This window comes from Nerophis ophidion, linkage group LG02 (genome assembly GCF_033978795.1).
Source record: "Nerophis ophidion isolate RoL-2023_Sa linkage group LG02, RoL_Noph_v1.0, whole genome shotgun sequence".
Lineage (NCBI taxonomy): Eukaryota > Metazoa > Chordata > Actinopteri > Syngnathiformes > Syngnathidae > Nerophis > Nerophis ophidion.
In genome coordinates this window covers 59915915-59937844 of record NC_084612.1, presented here as the reverse complement: position 1 = coordinate 59937844, position 21930 = coordinate 59915915, and the positions used below count along the sequence as shown (strand labels likewise).

General features: G+C 39.2%; 1 protein-coding gene across 2 annotated transcripts in view; it reads right to left on the bottom strand.

Annotated features, from left to right (window-relative positions):
- Positions 1–3098: 3098 nt before the first annotated feature.
- phf2 (PHD finger protein 2) overlaps positions 3099–21930 on the bottom strand; it is a 102551-nt gene continuing 83719 nt past the window's right edge. For both annotated transcript variants that reach the window (XM_061887665.1, XM_061887658.1), the window contains exons 18-22: positions 20717–21033; positions 17701–17796; positions 17511–17620; positions 17137–17440; positions 3099–5858 (exon numbers count right to left, since the gene is read on the bottom strand). In XM_061887665.1, coding sequence (XP_061743649.1) covers positions 5770–5858; positions 17137–17440; positions 17511–17620; positions 17701–17796; positions 20717–21033 — 916 coding nt within the window. In that variant the 3' untranslated portion in view covers positions 3099–5769. The remainder of the gene's footprint in view (positions 5859–17136; positions 17441–17510; positions 17621–17700; positions 17797–20716; positions 21034–21930) is intronic.

Below are 21930 nucleotides of genomic sequence, written 5' to 3'. Positions count from 1 at the left end.
GGATTTTTTGTAAGTGTCAAAAATCGGGATTTGTTGTGTCAAAAAGTCGGGATTTTTTTCTAAGTGTCGAAAAGTTGGGGTATCAGAAGCATTTATTCAGGTAAAACTACCACAGATTACATTACCAAACATCTTTGACAATCAAACCATGATTGTAAGAATCCACATTCTGTGTTAATAATGTGTGAAACTGGTCTCGAAACACAAATGTGTAAATCCTCTCCTCTGAATGCAAGTGCTCCTACACCAGGAATTGAAAGTCTGTCGGCGATACACCAACGCACTGAATGTAATTTTTTTAAATTTTCATTAGAAGCATGTTTATGTCCGTTTTGTGTTCAGCTGTCTAAAAGAAGCATTTTTAATAAACATGTCATTAAAGCAAACAAATTGTCCAGTCAGTTTTAAAAACTTGAGAATTATTTTTTCATGGTACACTTATTAATGTTGAAAACTTATATCATTCCGCGATTTATCGCGATACATTTTGAATTATCTATGAAGAAAATGCAATTAACTGCCTTGGGCACTAATACACCCCCATACCATCACAGATGCTGGCTTTTGAACTTTGCGCCTATAACAATCCGGATGGTTATTTTCCTCTTTGTTCCGGAGGACACCACGTCCACAGTTTCCAAATATAATTTGAAATGTGGACTCGTCCGACCACAGAACACTTTTCCACTTTGCATCAGTCCATCTTAGATGAGCTCGGGCCCAGCGAAGCCGGCGGCGTTCCTGAGTGTTGTTGAGGAATGGCTTTGCATAGTAGAGTTTTAACTAGCACTTACAGATGTAGCAACCAACTGTAGTTACTGACAGCGGTTTTATGAAGTGTTCCTGAGCCCATGTGGTGATATCCTTTACACACTGATGTCGGCTTTTGATGCAGTACCGCCTGAGGGATCACAGGTCCATAATATCATTGCTTACGTGCAGTGATTTCTCCAGATTCTCTGAACCTTTTGATGATTTCACGGACCGTAAATCGTAAAATCCCTAAATTCCTTGCAATAGCTCGTTGAGAAATGTTGTTCTAAAACTGTTCGACAATGTGCTTACAAATTAGAGACCCTCGCCCCATCCTTGTTTGTGAATTACTCAGCATTTCATGGAAGCTGCTTTTATACCCAATCATGGCACCCACCTGTTCCCAATTAGCCTGCACACCTGTGGGAGTGTTCCAAATAAATGTTTGATGAGCATTCCTCAACTTTATCAGTATTTATTGCCACCTTTCCCAACTTCTTTGTCACTGTTGCTGGCATCAATTTCAAATGTTAATGATTATTTGCAAAAAAAAAAAATGTTTATCAGTTTGAACACCAAATATGTTGTCTTTGTAGCATATTCAACTGAATATGGGTTGAAAATGATTTGCAAATCATTGTATTCCGTTTATATTTACATCTAACTCGATTTCCCAACTCATATGGAAACAGGTTTTGTAGATAGACAGATAGATATACTGTATATACAAACCCAAGACCAGTGAAGTTGGCACATTGTGTAAATGGCAAATAAAAGCAGAATAGAATGATTAAAAAATAAATTTCAACCTATATTCAATTGAATAGACTGCAAAGACAAGATATTTAACGTTCAAACTGGAAAACGTTATTTTTTTCAAATATTAGCTCATTTGGAATTCGATGCCTGCAACATGTTTAAAAAAAGTTGGCACAAGTGGCAAAAAAGACTGAGAAAGTTAAGGAATGCTCATCAAACACTTATTTGAAAAATCCCACAGTTGAACAGGCTGATTGGGAACAGGTGGGTGCCATGATTGGGTATAAAAGCAGCTTCCATGAAATGCTCAGTCATTCACAAACAAGGATGGGGCGAGGTACATGACTTTGTGAACAGATGCATGAGCAAATTGTCCAACAGTTTAAGATCAACTTTTCTTAACCAGCTATTGCAAGGAATTTAGGGATTTCACCATCTACGGGTCGTAATATCATCAAAAGGTTCAGAGAATCTGGAGAAATCCCTGCACGCAAGCTATTATATTACGGACCTTCGATCCCTGAGGCGGTACTGCATCAAAAAATGACATCTGTGTGTAAAGGATATCACCACATGGGCTCAGGAACACTTCAGAAAAACACTGTCAGTAACCACAGTTGGTCGCTACATCTGTAAGTGCAAGTTAAAACTCTACTATGCAAAGCAAAAGTCATTTATCAACAACATCCAGATATGCCGCCGGCTTTGCTGGGTCCGAGCTCATCTAAGATGGACTGATGCAAAGTGGAAAAGTGTTCTGTGGTCTGACGAGTCCACCTTCCAAATTGTTTTCGGAAACTGTGGACGTCGTGTCCTACGGAACAAAGAGGAAAAGAACCATCTGAATTGTTCTAGGTGCAAAGTTCAAAAGCCAGCAACAGTGATGGTATGGGAGTGTATTACTGCTCAAGATATGGGTAACTTACACACCTGTGAAGGCACCATTAATGCTGAAAGGTCCATACAGGTTTTAGAGCAACATATGTTGCCACCCAAACAACGTTATCATGGACGCCCCTGCTTATTTCAGCAAGACAATGTCAAGCTACGTGTTACAACTGCGTGGCTTCGTAGTAAAAGAGTGCAGGTACTGAACTGGCCTGCCTGTAGTCCAGACGTTTAATTGAAAATGTGTGGCGCAATATGAAGCCTAAAATAGTTGAACAACTTAAGCCGTACATCAAGCAAGAATGGGAAAGAATTCCACCTGAAAAGCATCAAAAATGTGTCTAATCAGTTCCCAAATGTTTACTGAGTGTTGTTAAAAGGAAAGGCCATATAACAGTGGTAAAAATGCCCGTGACAATATTTTTGGGAACTTTTTTGTGTTGCTGCCAATAAATTCAAAGTTAATGATTATTTGCAAAAAAATAAAACATTAAGCATCTTGTCTTTGCAGTCTATTCAATTGAATATAAGTTGAAAAGGATTTGCAAATCATTGTATTCTTTTTTTATTTACCATTAACACAACGTGCCAACTTCACTGGTTTTGGGTTTTGCGTGTTGACCTATTCTGACTACTTTTGATGCAAGGCATGATTGTGGTAGTTTGTGCATGGTAGAGGAACACATCATCACAAGGAAGGTTATCCACGGTAACTGTATTGCAAATGTAAACAAAGCGGACAAGCATATCATTCAAAGACAATATGTTTGTTCCTCTGAATGAAACATCTTTAAAAAAGCCAGACATGATCTCCAAAAAAATCGTCTAAATACAGAAAAATATATATTCAGGTTGAAAAGGATTTGTAAATACTACTACTGTAAATAACAGTAAGGGAAGACGGCTACAACAGATGGCATTGGCTGCCCCGTCACGGCCAACGTTTCATAGATGGAACGTCAAAATAAAGGACGATACTCGAACATGACATGATCAACTGTGCTGACGGTAACAAAGCCCCGCGTTTTTGAAGTATTGCAACGTAATAACGTGGCGTCGGTAGCGAGACAGGGCGGAAGAAAGAAAGAAACATACGCTTGTGGTGTCAGGACAACTTCAAAAAGGGGGATTCCACCAGCTGATGAAACGTTAGAAAAAAAACAAATACTCTTCAATCGTTAAGTATAAAAAGCTACAAACATTAATAAATTACATCACGGACACGGAAACACTTCACAAGGTGCTAATAAAGTCATTCTCAAATCCTCCTGGACACTACAAGTTGAACAAGAGGCTGGTCATAGAAACTTTAAGACCTTTTGGTAATATAGGTTCTCCTCAAAGCTCCATCTCTTGTTCAAACACAAAGCATGTAAGGCCATAAAACAACTTAAAATTAAGCTTTTTTTTTTCTCTTGTTTTCCAGGCAACACCAGGAATCCCAACACGAACACACACACACACACACACACACACACACATACACACACTGTGTTCCTTTTGTTCCGCACTTAATTATGTTACAGCTCTATTCCAAAATAGGGGAAATGTATTTCTTGCCCTTTCAATTCAGCATAATATTGGTTTCTGCTCACCTGCAGACAGGTGTTTGCAAATCAAAGTCTAATCAAAAGTACTTTTTCAACTTCATTGCAAATGCTGTAAATAATTATGTGATATGTTGCTATTTTTTTTTTTACTCACACTACAGTGGCAAAAATGGCCCTTTTTTTTAACGTTATGTGCGTAGTTTTAAGGCAAAAAAGAAACGAACGATACATTTTGGAACAAGGCTGTGATGTAACAAAAAAATGGGGGTGAAGCGCTGATAATACTTTCTGGATGCTCTCCAAGTATATATATAAATATATATATAAAACCATAAAGTCTGGCCACATAGGTAAAAATAGTGTACATTATATAATTAATAAGGCTGAATGTTGTTTTTATATATTACATAAATGAACAATTTTATTGATCAATTATATAATAAGTTATTAAATGTATGTTTTAGCTTAACATGTAATGATTGACATTATTATTTATTATTAGTTGGTTAATAATTATATAATGTGTGTATTATATCTACTGTATATTTATGTGCATACCTTTGAGATAGCCTGTGTGTGTGTGTGTATATATATATATGTATACATATATATATATACACACACATATATACATATATGTAAATCGATATGTATATATATATATTTACATACACATTGTATGTATACACACATACTGCATACTGCATATACTCTCTGTGTGTACAGTATATATAATTATTCACACACACAAACATAGTAATACATATATATATACATACACACATACACACACAGAAACGGTTCTATATATACACACAAAAAACATACGTACACACAAACATATATATACAAACATACAGTATATATGTGTGTATATATATATATATATATATATATATATATATACATACACACACAAACACAGTTATATATATAGACACATATACATACACACACACATTCATACATACATACATACACACACACACACACACACACATATACATATATATGTGTATAAAAATATATATACATATATATGAAAAGGTGAAAGAAAAGAATATAAAATGCATGATTGAAAGGCTGTGTACAAGCTACATTCTCTATTGTGTAAAAAGTCGTAGAAATGCAGATGGCTTTAGGATTTGGCTGCTGCCTGTGAAAGCAAAAGAAGTAAAGAAAGTATCACCCACGTACTTGCAGGCGGGGATGAGGCCAATTTCAAAATCCTATGTCTTTCTTTTTCTGCCGCACAGCACTGTAATCAACAGTAGCTAGTGCCATGATGACGTCAATACTCCTCTTTCACTTTGTGCTTTACAGGTTTCCTCACGTCTTCTCCCCGTTGATACAGTGGAAAAATAAATAAAGATGGACCGTGATAGTGCTTTGCAAACTCAACTCTAACACAAAAGGATGACTGGAAAAGTGTGTCCATGTGCCAAACTTGTTCCACTTGTTGACGATCAGTCAGATCCTGGCCAAGATCCTCTGCACCTGGCACAATTGTTCCATAAAGCACACATGCAGGTGAGTATACATGCAAAGATACTTTGTGAACTCTTGGAATGACTGCTTCGTGTTTTAGCCTTTCCCTGACAAACGGATGTGGTACAATGAAACATGTTCTATTAAAAATATTTATAGTAATTTATGTACACTTTAATAGCTGAAAAAGTTCAAAGGGAGGCAAAAACCTATTTGCGTGATGTTGGTCTTGGAAATCGAAAAAAAAGAAAAGAAAAAAAAAGTATGCTCTCTGTTGTCTTGAATCCTGAAAAGAGGTCCAGGACTTGCCAGTCCAACAGTTCGCTTCATGCTACAGGAGGAGTTTTCCATTTCGATGAATCTTTAAGATCTTTCCAAGTCTCTGTTTTGCTGTGGCCATGCCTTTCTTTAGCCTCTTTGCTGTGAAAAGAACAAGACAAGGCATTAGACAATGTAGCGCATTGTTTCTAGAACTTAGCCATGAGCACTGAAAACAAGAAACAGACAGATGACACTGCTGCACAAAAACTCACGCAGACCTTGCATTGGCTCTTCAGACTTTTCTTTTCTCTGCCAAAAAAACGCATCCAGGCCACTTGATGACAAACACCTCCCGTTTTGCTGTCATGTGACCAGGTCACACTCTCCTTGGGGTCTTCTGAGACTCATTCAGGTGTTGCTTTTTTAAACTTCACAATGTGTCTTCTTGAGCAGTGCAACATGTTGCTGACTTTCTCCCAATAAGCAAATCCTTCCTCAGAATTTCAGGCTGCTCCCTCAACTTTCCCTGCAGTCATTCTTACACCACCAGCTGAAATCTTGAATGGTCATTGTTATCTTTGGCGCACATAAAATAATTTTTTCCCCCTCAAAACTCGACAGTGAGCCTTATAACCCTGTGCGCCTAAAATACAGAATAATTCTGGTTTTGCTTACCGACCTCGAAGCAATTTTATTTAGTAAATGGTGAAATGGTAAGTGTGACCAGTAGATGGCAGTCAAACATAAGAGATCTGTGTAGACTGCAATATGATGTGTGACTGCCATCATAATAGCTGAGGAGTGCAGATTAATGCAGAGTGAGGCGGTAATCTCCCGTCTTGTTGTTAGTACCCGTCAGACACTCAATACTGGAGCTCTGAACTTCCGACACACTGAAGAGAACACAGAAACCATCCAATCTTTACGGATGCCTAGGCCATTGCCAATCAGAACATCATCAGTAAAAAAAAAGTCAGCACCGTATTTTCCGGAATGTAAGGCGCACTTAAAATCATTTTATTTCCTCAAAACTCGACAGTGCTCCTTATAACCCTGTGCGCCTAAAATACAGAATAATTCTGGTTTTGCTTACCGACCTCGAAGCAATTTTATTTAGTAAATGGTGAAATGGTAAGTGTGACCAGTAGATGGCAGTCAAACATAAGAGATATGTGTAGACTGCAATATGATGTGTGACTGCCATCATAATAGCTGAGGAGTGCAGATTAATGCAGAGTGAGGCGGTAATCTCCCGTCTTGTTGTTAGTACCCGTCAGACACTCAATACTGGAGCTCTGAACTTCCGACACACTGAAGAGAACACAGAAACCATCCAATCTTTACGGATGCCTAGGCCATTGCCAATCAGAACATCATCAGTAAAAAAAAAGTCAGCACCGTATTTTCCGGAATGTAAGGCGCACTTAAAATCATTTTATTTCCTCAAAACTCGACAGTGCTCCTTATAACCCTGTGCGCCTAAAATACAGAATAATTCTGGTTTTGCTTACCGACCTCGAAGCAATTTTATTTAGTAAATGGTGAAATGGTAAGTGGGACCAGTAGATGGCAGTCAAACATAAGAGATATGTGTAGACTGCAATATGATGTGTGACTGCCATCATAATAGCTGAGGAGTGCAGATTAATGCAGAGTGAGGCGGTAATCTCCCGTCTTGTTGTTAGTACCCGTCAGACACTCAATACTGGAGCTCTGAACTTCCGACACACTGAAGAGAACACAGAAACCATCCAATCTTTACGGATGCCTAGGCCATTGCCAATCAGAACATCATCAGTAAAAAAAAAGTCAGCACCGTATTTTCCGGAATGTAAGGCGCACTTAAAATCATTTTATTTCCTCAAAACTCGACAGTGCTCCTTAAAACCCGGTGCGCCTAATGTACAGAATAATTCTGGTTGTGCTTACCGACCTTGAAGCAATTTTATTAGGTACATGGTGTAATGATAAGTGTGACCAGTAGATGGCAATCAAACATAAGAGCTATGTGTCGACAGCAATAGGACTCAAGTAAACAACACCAACATTTTATATGTTCGACTGAAAATATAGAACATTACACACGGCGCTCAAAAATCTATCAAAATGCTTAAGTACGATTTTGGTAAGCTATTAAGCCGCACCGCTTGATGGATTGAAGTATTATTATGGTGTGTTTATAAAGTAACACATATTATCTGGTGTTTTGTTTCGCAACATTATTCAAAAGCAACCTTTCTTACCTTCCGGTACCTGCTGATCTGTATTTGGGATCTGCATAAGCCCTGAAAAATTGCACGCATACGCCTTCTTCCTTTTTCTCTTCTTGTTATGGGACATTCATCCTCCGCTGTTGCCATTTCTAATATGAAGTAGTGTAAAGTTCTTACTTATATCTGTCAGTAAACTCGCCATGAAAGCGCTAAAACATACCGGTGTAGTGAGTTTACATTATTCACCTACGCAACTATAGTTATTAGAGAGTTACGGTCAGACGTTTTTTCACGAGACACATTTGTTTTTGTTGTTTCACTAGTGAGCCACGAATGATTGAAGTTTGAATGTCATTAAAAGAGTTAGCTCCATCTTTTGACACTTCTTCCAGTCCTGTCCTTGCACGCTACACCGCTACAACAAAGATGACGGGGAGAAGACGCTGCCGAAGGTGAGCCACGTAAATAAGACCGTCCACAAAATGGCGCCACTGTCAGAAAGCAACTTGAAGATGATCAATAAAACATCATCTATGCAACATTTTGACCAAAAAAATAACCATTGAATGTTATGTAGACCAGTGGTTCTCAACCTTTTTTCAGTGATGTACCCCCAGTGAAGATTTTTTTAATTCAAGTACCCCCTAATCAGAGCAAAGCGTTTTTGGTTGAAAAAAAGAGATGAAGAAGTAAAATACAGCACTATGTCAACAGTTTCTGATGTATTAAATTGTATAACAGTGCAAAATATTGCTCATTTGTAGTGGTCTTTCTTGAACTATTTGGAAAAAAAGATATAAAAATAACTAAAAATTTGTTGAAAAATAAACAAGTGATTCAATTATAAATAAAGATTTCTACACATAGAAATAATCATCAATTTAAAGTGCCCTCTTTGGGGATTGTAATCCATCTGGATTGAAAAACTTAATTCTAAACATTTCTTCACAAAAAAGAAATCTTTAACATCAATATTTATGGAACATGTCCACAAAAATCGAGCTGTCAACACTGAATATTGCATTTATTTTCACAATTTATGAACTTACATTCATATTTTGTTGAAGCATTATTTAATAATTATATGTTTAAAGGATTTTTTAATTATTGCTATTTGCAAAATATTTTTCAAAATGTCACGTACCCCTTGGCATACCTCCAAGAACCACTGATGTAGACCACAAGGAAGTCTTTTACATTTAGAAGAAAAAAAAGAAAAAACTCCTTTGACGCACGTGCCCTATAATCCGATACGCCTTATATATAAAAATAGACCATTCATCGTCAGTGCGTCCTATGGTCCAAAAAAATACGGTACTTACATTTACCGTATTTTTCGGACTATAGGTCGCAATTTTTTTCATAGTTTGGCCTGGGGTGCGACTTGTGTGAAATTATTAACACATTACAGTAAAATATCAAATAATATTATTTAGCTTATTCACGTAAGAGACTAGATTTCATGGGATTTAGCGATTAGGAGTGACAGATTGTTTGGTAAACATATACCATGTTATATATTACATAGTTATTTGAGTGACTCTTACCATAATATGTTACGTTAACATACCAGGCACCTTCTCAGTTGGTTATTGATCCGTCATATAACGTACGGTGTCCTGGGTATGACGTTAAACTACATCCAGGCATGAGATGGGAGGTCGTGTGTGGGGTTAGTGATCCCCAACTAACGTCTATAAAATGCACACAAAAAACTGTTTGCACCTTCTCTTGTGACTGGCGGGCGGTCAGCGCCATAAAGCTGAGCGGGTCCCTGGGTAAATGGGGCGCGGACAACAAACAGGACGGACTAAGTTCAACAGCCCAGTAAGGCAATTAGTCTAGGAGAAGGATCTCTGATATGAAATACCCCTTCCAACCTGCACCAAGCCAGCGTGGAAGGTGTAGGCTAATAACCAGCATGAAAAGTACGCCAAATGGCAGAAACATGCTGAGGCTTTCGTCCAGCAGTGGACTGACAACGGCTGATGATGATAACGTACGCTTATTTAGCCTGTTGTTCACTATTCTTTATTTATTTATTTTAAGTTGCCTTTCAAATGTCTATTCTTGGTGTTGGGTTTTGTCAAATAAATTTCCCCGACTTATATGTTTTTTTCCTTCTTTATTATGCATTTTCAGCAGGTGCGACGTATACTCCAGAGCGACTTATACTCCGAAAAATATGGTATCAATTATTGCACCAATCGTGCTCACTTTCTCACCCAAGCTATTTGTTGATGCTATTGTAGTCCATTCCAGTCTTACTTAAGTCTACAATCGTGACCTTGAATACAGTTATTTGATCTTGCCCATGCTGGTGTCAAGGTTTGAATAAACAGTGCTTGTGTGGCAAGTGTATTTTAAACACAGAGGGCCTGATCTACAAAAGCAATGATTCTCAAACTGTGGTAGTACGCGGGCTCCCTCTAGTGGTAAGCCAAAGAACCACTTGATTAAAGTAAAGTGTATTATTTTCCTATATTCAAACAAAGGGTTACTTTTGAAACTGTGCAACGTTCCCTCTGAGGTGCAATTGCGCACTGCCGAAGTGTCCTTTGCGCACAGCAAATCTATCCCGCGCACAAAATAAAATCCAATCTCAACTGTAAACAAAATAAACATAACTATTTGTTCTGTGGGATTTTGCAATGCAACTGTGTGACAGGTGACAACAAGCGGTCCTAACAGATAAGACAATGATCGTCAACACTGTTCATTGTACCGTCTTTGGAGAGCTTTAGAGAGGACATCAATTCCATCGACCACTTTTACTGAGCAAAAACCTTTTATTTTCGGACGCAACCTCAGCAAAAACATTAGTAAAAAAAAAAACGTCAATCTAGCAAAACTGGTAATTTTGTGACATACAAACTGGGCCAAGACCAACTCTTCGTCGTCTGTCATATGAGCCACTGATGCGTTTAGGACCACACAAAAAGTCGGACAACTCCAACACTACACATAAAGTGGAAATGCCAGGTCGTTAAACTGTGACTCCTCAATCAAATGTGTGTTTATTCTACTGTCATTTATTAAGAATAGAGATGTCCGATAATGATATTGTCCAACTCTTAATTACCAATACCGATATCAACCGATACCGATATATACAGTCATGGAATTAACACATTATTATGCCTAATTTTGTTGTGATGCCCTGCTGGATGCATTAAACAATGTAACAAGGTAATCCAAAATAAATCAACTCAAGTTATGGAAAAAAATGCCTCATGGCACTGCCATATTTATTATTAAAGTCACAAAGTGCGATATTTTTTTTTAACATGCCTCACAACAGCAGCTTAGAATTTGGGATATGGGAGGTTGAGGTGGGCGGGGTTGAGATGGTGGGTAGGGGGTAGCGGGGGGTGTATATTATTGCGTCCTGGATGAGTTAGTGCTGCAAGGGATTCTGGGTATTTGTTCTGTTGTGTTATGGTGCGGATGTTCTCCCGAAATGTGTTTGTCATTCTTGTTTGGTGTGGGTTCACTGTGTGGCGCATTTTTGTAACAGTGTTAAAGTTGTTTATACGGCCACCCTCGGCGTGACCTGTATGACTGTTGACCAAGTATGCCTTGCATTCACTTGTGTGTGTAAAAAGCGGTAGATATTATGTGATTGGGCCGGCACACAAAGCCAGTGCCTTTAAGGTTTATTGGCGCTCTGTACTTCGCCCTACGTCTGTGTATCACTCCGTACAGCGGCGTTTTAAAAAGTCATACATTTTACTTGTTGAAACCGATACCGATAATTTCCGAGATTACATTATAAAGCAGTTATCGGCCGATAATATCGGCAGTCCGATATTATGTCTAATTAAGAATGTTAATTTATGGATATTAAGTGAAGTGCTGTGACTAGATTACAGAAATGCTCATAAAAATATATATTTTAAAACATAAAGTGACATGAATGTACACTCTATCCCAGTGGTCTCCAACCACTGGGCTCGAGTGGTACCGGGCCGCATAAGAATTTTTTATGATTTTTTTTTTTAATTGTTTTTTTTGTCCGGGCCTCGGGACAAATTATCAAGCGTTGACCGGTCCGCAGCTACAAAAAGGTTGGGGACCACTGCTCTATCCCATGCTTACATGTCATTGTGTAACATGAGAATGTTACAAGGGGAATGAATGAGATCTCTAAAAGGGGTACACATTCTTTCCAATATAGGACCCCCAACCCAGACATGCTGGTACACAGCTCATGAAAAACAACATATTTTTGTTATTTTCATCATAAGTGGGCCAAAGGACTTACAAAACCTACTCAGTGGCCTAGTGGTTAGAGTGTCTGCCCTGAGAACGGTAGGTTGTGAGTTCAAACCCCAGTCGAGTCATACCAAAGACTATAAAAATGGGACTTATTACCTCCCTGCTTGGCAATCAGCATCAAGGGTAGGAATTGGGGGTTAAATCACCAAAAATGATTTCCGGGCGTGGCCACCGCTGCTGCTCACTGCTCCCCTTACCTCCCAGGGGGTGGAACAAGGGGGTGGGTCAAATGCAGAGGAGAAATTTCACCACACCTAGTGTGTGTGTGTGTGTGTGGGTGTGACAATCATTGGCACTTTAACTTTAATCAGAAAATAATCATATGAAAATGACTGTTGTTATTTGATTATCATAATAAAAGATTTACCTTGTTATTAAGGTGTGAGGCTGGTGTGGCCACAATGTGCACGTCTGTTTACACTGTGGTCTGGAAGTTTTTGCGTTTTCTCAGACACATGAAAAATCAGAGGGAACATTGACTGTACGTAATGTTATAGTAGCCAAAAATATTAAACATACTTGTTAAATAAAACCTCTGGTCTGGTTTTTAATTAAAAAAATATGCACTACTGTATTTTAGTGTTGGTCATTATGGTGAAACTTGTAAAATCAAGTTTTTTCTGAAGTTCCAGTTTGTGAAAAAAGTTTTAGAACCACTGTTTTCTAAAGGTTTGCGTGTATTTAAAAAAAGTGCAAACTTGATAGCGCATGCAAAGCTGATCTACGAGGGTCGTGCCTCTGTTAAATGTGCAAAATAGTGAGCACAAATCATTGCCCAATCCGTTATACAACATGAATATGCAGAATATAAGCTGGTTATCAGAACGCCCACAACACAGGGAGGAAAAGATGCGAATATAATCATTGAGCAGTGTGTTATCGAGGGTGTTTTGCGTCTATATATACTACGCCTCGAAAGGATGTGCAAAGGGACAGTTATGAAAGGGCTGTGAGAAAGGAGGCGAGTGCGCTGCACAGAGAGAGCGTAGCCCATCTGTGTGTGTGTCAACATTATTTGGACTGGCAATAATGAAAAAATACTAGCGTATTTTTTGGATTATAAGTCGCTCCTGAGTATAAGTCACACCGGCCGAAAATGCATAATAAAGAAGGAAAACAACAAATATACATCGCGCTAGAGTAGTGGTTCTCAACCTTTTTTCAGTGATGTTCCCCCTGTGAACATTTTTTTAATTCAAGTACCCCCTAATCAGAGCAAAGCATTTTTGGTTGAAAAAAAGATATAAAGAAGTAAAATACAGCACTATGTCATCAGTTTCTGATTTATTAAATTGTATAACAGTGCAAAATATTGCTCATTTGTAGTGATCTTTCTTGAACTATTTGGGAAAAAAAGATATAAAAATAACTAAGTGATTTAATTATAAAAAAAGATTTCTACACATAGAAGTAATCATCAACTTAAAGTGCCCTCTTTGGGGATTGTAATAGAGATCCATCTGGATTCATGAACTTATTTCTAAACATGTCTTCACCCAAAAAAAATATATCTTCATAACATCAATATTTATGGAACATGTCCACAAAAAATCTAGCTGTCAACACTGAATTTTGCATTGTTGCATTTATTTTCACAGTTTATGAACTTACATTCATATTTTGTTGAAGTATTATTCAATAAATATATTTATTAATAATTTTTGAATTGTTGCTTTTTTTTTTAGAATATTTTTAAAAAATCTCAGGTACCCCTTGGCATACCTTCAAGTACCCCCAGGGGTACGCATACTCCCATTTGAGAACCACTGCATTAAAGTATAAGTCGCATTTTTGGGGGAAATTTATTCGATAAAATCCAACACCAAAAATAGACATTTTAAAGGCAATTTAAAATAGAGAGGCGACTGCGTTGCATGAAGCGGTAACACCAAGAAGGTCCTTCCGGAAAGTTGTTTATAGTCATCTCCTTAGCAACTACCTGGGCGTGGAGACGCAACTGTACGGTTGACAAGCCTCTCCCGGCAGCACGTTGTTCAAGCACCCATTTGGGAATTCCTTCCTCGAGCTGTGGCCACCTAGCTTTTAACCCGCGATTAGCTTTTTTAGTTTTCTTCATTTCAGTTAGAGTAGCCTATGCTTTTTGCAAGTTACCTACAAGTCTCTCGCTTACTCCAAACTTTCTTTCTGCAGCTTGATTGCCGCTTTCTTCTGCATATTGCACTACTTCATACTTGTAACCTGCAGTATATGATTTCCTTTTCGGGGCCATTTGTGTTCAGCCCTTCTCAGTTTTTATGAGTTACCGCCAATGTTGAAATCATCAATTTTCATAGGTACGGAAGTAGCAGGTAGCATCTTTTTTTTCCACAATGCACTTCTACCATGACCCGCCCCCGCTGAATTTTCATTGGTTGACGTGTGTGTGTGACGATTGCTGATATACGCCTAGTCTCTTACGTGAATGAGATAAATAACCTTATTTGATATTTCAAGGTAATGTGTTAATAATTCCACACATAAGTCACTCCTCCGGCCAAACTATGGGAAAAAACGCGACTTATAATCAGAAAAATACGGTAAGCATATTGTCTATCCAGCAATATAATTTTATAGCTGTTGGATGACTTAAAGGGGAACTGCACCTTTTTGGGGGAAAATGTTGCCTATCGTTCACAATTATTTCGAGAAAGAAGAAGACAGACTATTGTTTTAATTGATTCTAACTTATAAATTAAAGTAAAGGAAAAGTCAGCTTACAATGGACTCAATGGGAGGTACACTATTCCGTTCATAAAGCCCTCTTAATAACCATTCTTTACGTTTTCTTCCAACCAAACAATATATATTTGTGAAGTGAATTATATTTATATAGCGCTTTTTGTCTAGTGACTCAAAGCGCTTTACATAGTGAAACCCAATATCTAAGTTACATTTTTAAAGCAGTTTGTGTGGAGTTTGCATGTCCTTCCCGTGAATGCGTGAGTTCCCTCCGGGTACTCCGGCTTCCTCCCACTTCCAAAGACATGCACCTGGGGATAGGTTGATTGGCAACACTAAATTGGCCCTAGTGTGTGAATGTGAATGTTGTCTGTCTATCTGTGTTGGCCCTGCGATGAGGTGGCGACTTGTCCAGGGTGTACGCCGTCTTCCGCCCGATCGTAGCTGAGATAGGCACCAGCGCCCCCCGCGACCCCAACGGGAATAATGGATGGATGGATGGAGTTTGAACATCAAATATCTTGTCTTTGTATTGCATTCAATTGAATATGGGTTGAAAAGGATTTGCAAATCATTGTATTCCGTTTATAATTACATCTAACATAATTTCCCAACTCATATGGAAACAGGGTTTGTATTTGCAGGGATTCATGCTGTGAGGATGCATGCAGTGTGCAATCCTTGTTAAGCTTTCTTGCTCTGTCTTCCCTCTACTGCCTGGAGAGGGTACTAACTTGCCTCGGTTAGTTTTTGGAGAGGTACCAGTCAGGAGGAGGTGTTGGCTGACCCGAGATGGACCACTCTTCCATGCACAGCTATAGACATCTCTACGTAGATGACTGGATTAGCCCGGAAGAAGATACACTCTCCCCATGACTATCTGTCATTTTTCCAATGGACTGGACTCCCACTTTATCTACTAGTTTAAAGGCCTACTGAAACCCACTACTACCGACCACGCAGTCTGATAGTTTATATTTCAATGATGAAATATGAACGTTGCAACACATGCCAATATGGCCGGTATAGTTGACTGAATTGCAATTTTAAATTTCCTGCGAGTTATCCTGTTGAAAACGTTGAGGAAAGATGACGCGTGCGCGAGACGTCACGGGCTGTCAGGAAATATTAGCTCAGCACCAGTTACGGCTAAAAGTCGTCTCTTTTCATCGCATAATTACACAGTAATTTGGACGTCTGTGTTGCTGAATCTTTTGCAATTTGTTCAATTAATAATGGAGACCATAAAGAACAATGCTGTTGGTGGAAAGCGGTGTATTGCAGCTGTCTTTAGCACCGAGACACACCGGTGTTTCTTTGTTTTTAACTCAGAGCTGTCAAGCGAACATGTTTCTCTATGTCAACCAGCATGTTTTTGGATGGAAAAATTCTGATATGTATCTTACCGGAGACATCATTGGATTGTTCGTCCTCCTGCAGTAGCTGTTTAAAAGGCAGCTGTGAGCTTAGCTCCTCGGCTTCTCTCTGAGACACTGTGTGTTCACTGCAGCCATCCGACCTCGAGGTATGTCTGTACAATCTCACTAAAACACTATTAAAACAATAAGCAGATAAAGGTTCTTCCAGAATAATCCTAGTAAATGTGTCTAATTACATCTGAAACGCGCACACTGCCGCCGCCTGAAGCTGTCGCTTTTTATTTTATTTTATTATAAAAAAAAAATTCTAGTCCTTTGCTATCAATATCATCATCCACAAATCTTTCATCCTCGCTCAAATTAATGGGGAAATTGTCGTTTTCTCTGTCCAAATAGCTCTTCCTGCTGGAGGCTCCCATTGAAAACAATGTGAGGACGTGAGGAGCCCTCACCCTAGTGACTCATCGTCTGCGACTTCCGGTAAAGGTGAGGCTTTTTATTAGCACCAAAAGTTGCGAACTTTATCGTCGATGTTCTCTACTAAATCCTTTCAGCAAAAATATGGCAATATCTCAAAATGATCAAGTATGACACATAAAATGAACCTGCTATCCCCGTTTAAATAAGAAAATCTCATTTCAGTAGGCCTTTAACAAAAAGCAATATATAAATGTTATTTCTAACAATTCAATAACTGTACCCACTCGACATCTATTGCAGCCGGTCACCCTAGAAGGTTTTTTTTATGCTAGCTGTAAGCATGCTTATGTGTTTTTCCTTGCTTGGATGTGGGTTTCGATCCAAGAATGTCATTGTGAGTTTGTAAACCCCTTTTGAGACACTGGTGATTAATTAAATACAATTTGATTGATTGACCGATTGACTCACCTTTGGCGTCTGCAGAAGTTCCACGCTCGCCCTTCGCCATCGTGTTGCTGTTGGTGCTCGTGGTGTTGCTGTTCGGAGAAGACATGGACGGTCGCCTTTGGCTTAGGAAAACCCCTGGTGCCATTGGCTGCGACCCCACTGGGGACTTGACTGCTCCAGTGTTGAACTCGTGATCTGTGAGGCTGCCATCGTGCGAGTCCGCATTGTGGTCTGGCGAGCTACTATCCTGAGACATCCTTAGCGGTTCCTCTATCATTATCTTCCTTTTGGTCATTTTTTTCTTCTTCGTCTTTTGTTGCTCCTCCTAATGACACATTGCTTTACTAATTGTATGACTTACTAAGCAGAATTCCAAACCATAATAATTGTCATACCTGATGAGATAGCTTTGCTGCAGCAGCAGCCAGGCCTGTTTCTATGGAGGCTACTCGGGCTCCGTCTCTTGCAGGTCTTTCCTGTCGAGGAACCGAGGGTCCGACACGGGCTGCGGAGAAGTTGATAAAAAAGACTTTAACTACAAAACTAACAGAACTAGAGTGTCATGTTTATCAGGACTCTAATGACCTGTTGGGCTGTATGGAATGTCGTCGCTGCTTTTCCGTTTTTTCGATCTGGATTTGAAAACTGGATTATCTTCCTCAGACTCCAGTGATGGATACACTGTGATTAAAAAAAAAAAAAAAGTTAGATACTTTGGAATCACAATAAGCTAACAACAAGGGTTCATGTCTAGCAGAAGTCAACATGACCGTAAATTCATTCATCCATCAATATGTAGGTGTGATGTACAAGGTCAACAGTGTATACTAAGTATGATCATGGCATGCAAGTAAGAAACAAACATACAGGTATTTATCACACATGATAACATTGGCAGCATCTTACCAACAGGCCTCCTCACAAAATAACAAGACTGTTCATTATTTTTACAGACACAATACCTAAGTGCATGCAAGGCATTTAGAGTCTTGTTTACTATTTGTGGCAGAGAAGGCTGGAGCGGTAGATCAACAGACAGACATATCGGTGCAGCGTCTGCAGTGATGTAGTCTTTGTACCGTTACGTCATGGTGAAGAGATAGCCGAGCCAGAAGGCACAGCTCTCAATTTAACAGTCCATCCAAGTTCCTACCCTCAACTATGATCCTGAGCTTTGGGCAGTGACCAAAAGATTAAGAATGCTGATACTATCAGTTGAGAGGAGTTTTTCTACAGAGTGGCTAGACTCATGTTCTTCCGTTTTATGCATGTTTTGGTTGTGGGGCAAGCAGTGTTAGTAGGGAAGCCCAGAGTTTCTCGTGTCTAGCCTCCTCCTCCAATTCTACTGAGGGGACATTGAGGCATTGTAGCCAACTGTGAAACAACTGCCTCCAGTGTGTTCTATGTCTACCCTGAGGCTTCCTCCCAAATGGGCACACCAGGAACACCTTACCAGCAAGGCCTCCGAGAGGTCTGCAAATTTCAAATACAGCGCAAAGGAAACTACTTTCAGTCACTTGTATCTGTGATCTTGGTCTTTTAGTCTCTACCCTAACCTTGTGAACATCTGTGAGGGTAGAACGTAGGTTCGAATTGGGCAAAATATGGCCAATAAGCCTCTAAATCTGTACGGCCAGAATTTTTCAAACATTTTTCTAACCTTCCACATCAAATCTGTAGTTAACAATAGAAGCAAGAGAGTCTGTGCTTTCTAGTGAGTAAGAGATCATTATGGTAACCGTAGGAAAAAAGCCATCACAGCTCCAAAAAATACAAGGTAAGGATACCAAGCAGAGTGGCTGGAGGTCTGTTAACAAAGCAGGGAAAAAGTGGTAAGTATGTGACATGAAGAGACACATAAGCAAAGTTACAATGCGTGGAGGGTACCAACCAAGACCAGCATCCTGAGGCTAAAGACAAAGTGAAACCAAGGGAGCAGAGGACTTGTGAGCATCACAGACACTATCCATGAAGAAACAAAAGGCTCCCAGGTACGAAATATGGCTCCCAGGTACGAACTGATAAGGGAAGGTCTCAGGCAACTAAAGCACAGTCAGGAGGATGAGGAGTCAGATGGGTTGTCATGGACAAACTTGGAATGTAACACGGACAAATTGAAGAAGAGACTAACATCGGGAAAACAAGTGCATGGGAAAGGATGCACTGAAAGACAGCACAGAGGCACTAATCAATGCAGCACAAGAGCAGACCCGAAACAAAAAATCAATAGAGGCCATGGTCTACCACCACAGACAGGACCCCAGGTGCAGGCTGATCAAAGAAACCCCTGAGACAGTGCAGCACATTAAAGCAGGGTGTAAGATGCTGCCAGGCAAGGCTTGCATGGAGCGGGACAATCAGGTAGCAGTCTCGGTCTATGGGGTAATACCAAAGTTCTAAACCAGGGCTCGGCAACCCAGAATGTTGAAAGAGTCATACTGGACCAAAAAAAAAAAAAAAATCTCTCTGGAGATGCAAAAACATTAAAAGCCTTATGTAAGTGTTATGATGAAGACAACACATGAAGGAAACGTCTATATTAGCCTACTATCAAAGGCTGACGCAAATCTTCCTTGACATAAATGCTGTATTTTAATTTTTATCCTACACATGTTTGCAACATTGGAAATGATTTGTAAAACAGAGGCTGAGATGGATGAGATAACTTCTTGAAATTACTCGCTCAGAATGGCCAAATATATAGATGTGTATGTCGATGTTAAAGGAAACAGCAGGCTGTCTTCTTCTAATGGATTTATTACAATCTTGGCAAACTGGGTAACATTTGCTGTGGTCTGGAACAACATGGTGCACAAAGAACTATCACAAATGCAGCCAATACTACATATATGAGACATGCAACTATAAATTAAATACACAGAGGATATTAAGGAAATTAAATGGGCTCAAATATCCCTACAAAAAAGGCATAATGATGCCATATGTACATACAGCTAGCCTAAATATCATGTTAGCATCGATTAGCTTGCAGTCATGCAGTGACCAAATATGCCTGATTAGCACTCCAACAAGTCAATAATATCAACAAAGTTAACCTTTTCTGCATTAATGCACAGAATAAAACTTTTGGTGGACAAAATGAGACAAAGGAAGAGTGGCATAAAACATGTCTTTCTGTGGCAGCATCATAAACCAACCACGATGAGTGTAAGCATCGCTGAAATTAGTAGGTTAAAACGGCGCTCTCCAAATGCTCTCATCAGTGAAGCATGTATAACATAAACAGTGGGATTTCTAACAATTAGGAAGTTTTGTGTGATATTTGTTCTCCAAAAGAAAATATATTAAAACAAAAAAAAAAATGTATTCATCTTTTTCCATTTTCACACATCTCTGAAAGAGGTCCAGGGAGCCATGAAGGCTGCGCTAATGAGCCACACGCAGCTCTGGAGCCATAGGTTGCTGACCCCTATTCTATACCATTCCAAATATACCCCTAAAGCATCATAGTTACCCTGATTAATTTGGAACAAATGTTTTGATCCACTCAACAGGAGCTCTCTGCATATGGTTTGTGAAAATCCATTCAAATCAGCACCACTGAACAGCAATGAATATATGAATTTATAAAGGTTCTTACCATAATCCGAGTCTTTAAAGCATGCATCCATGTGATCCTGGTCATCATCGTAATCAAGACTCTCAATACTGCTGCTTCTCTGCGGTTTCTTAAAGAGGCGTTTTGTCGGTTGCTTGCTGTTACTGCTACCAGCCGTGCTGATTCCTCCGCTGGTCTTCTTGCTGGTCTGAAAGCTGTGCAAGATGTTCTTTGACTGACTATTGTTTCGGGACTGATTGTTGCCCCATGGCTGCTGCAAGCTGTCTGACGATGATAGGTTGGCCATGGACAGCATGCCCTGGATGGCCTCCTGTGTGCTGGGGGATGCAGGTGGCTGACTGGAAATGTGTGAATAAGAAATAAACAACAACATTGCCATTAAATATCAGTCGTAACTGGTCTGACCAAGTTGAGTGGTGGTGGCAGCTATTTCAGAATGGGTTTACATTTCAAACCCTACAGTATTTTTAAAACTACAGTATATTTATATTATTACTACTGTCAGTGCTGCTAAACCATGACACCAGTCCCACCCCTCCCAACAAGCGCAAAACTACTTTTAACATGTTCTCATTCGTTATGTAGATATTGCCATCTAGTTCCGATTTGTTTCAATTGCCACTGAGGGGTTTGTCCAGAATGTTTGGAAAATATCTTATTATGGCTGGTTTGTAGCTAAATGGCCAATGTTGTTCCTGTTTTGGGCTACAGCTTCTCAGAGGTCTGTTTCAAGTGGATTTATCAAAAAACATTTCTGGATATGTGATGGTTTTAGCTATAGAGATAATTTTCAACTGAGGTCCCTGGACAAAGTATACAATGTCAGCATCAAATAAAACAACATACTGCAATTACAGCATTAAAGTGTGTACATTTAATTAAGATAAAAAAGTTAGATCAATGAATCCTCGGTTCCTACATAAAGGAGAAGGTGATGGCAACAGTGTCTATTAAAAAGACTGCACCAACAATGTTTCATAACTTTGTTCCTCTTTTAGACGCGGCCATCGCAACGTCGCCATTATCAACAAGATCATGGAAATAATTCTTTAGAATCGTCTTTCGCTGTACCAATATTTAACATGTCACACATGAGCGTATTAGAAAAGCTCCAGGCAAAGTTTATCATTCAGAGCATAAATAAAACCATAACTAAATGTATTTATTTATTCCATACTAATCTAGTTGCTTTCTGAGATTAATTCTAGATGAATTAATTCTAGACGTGTCTCAGA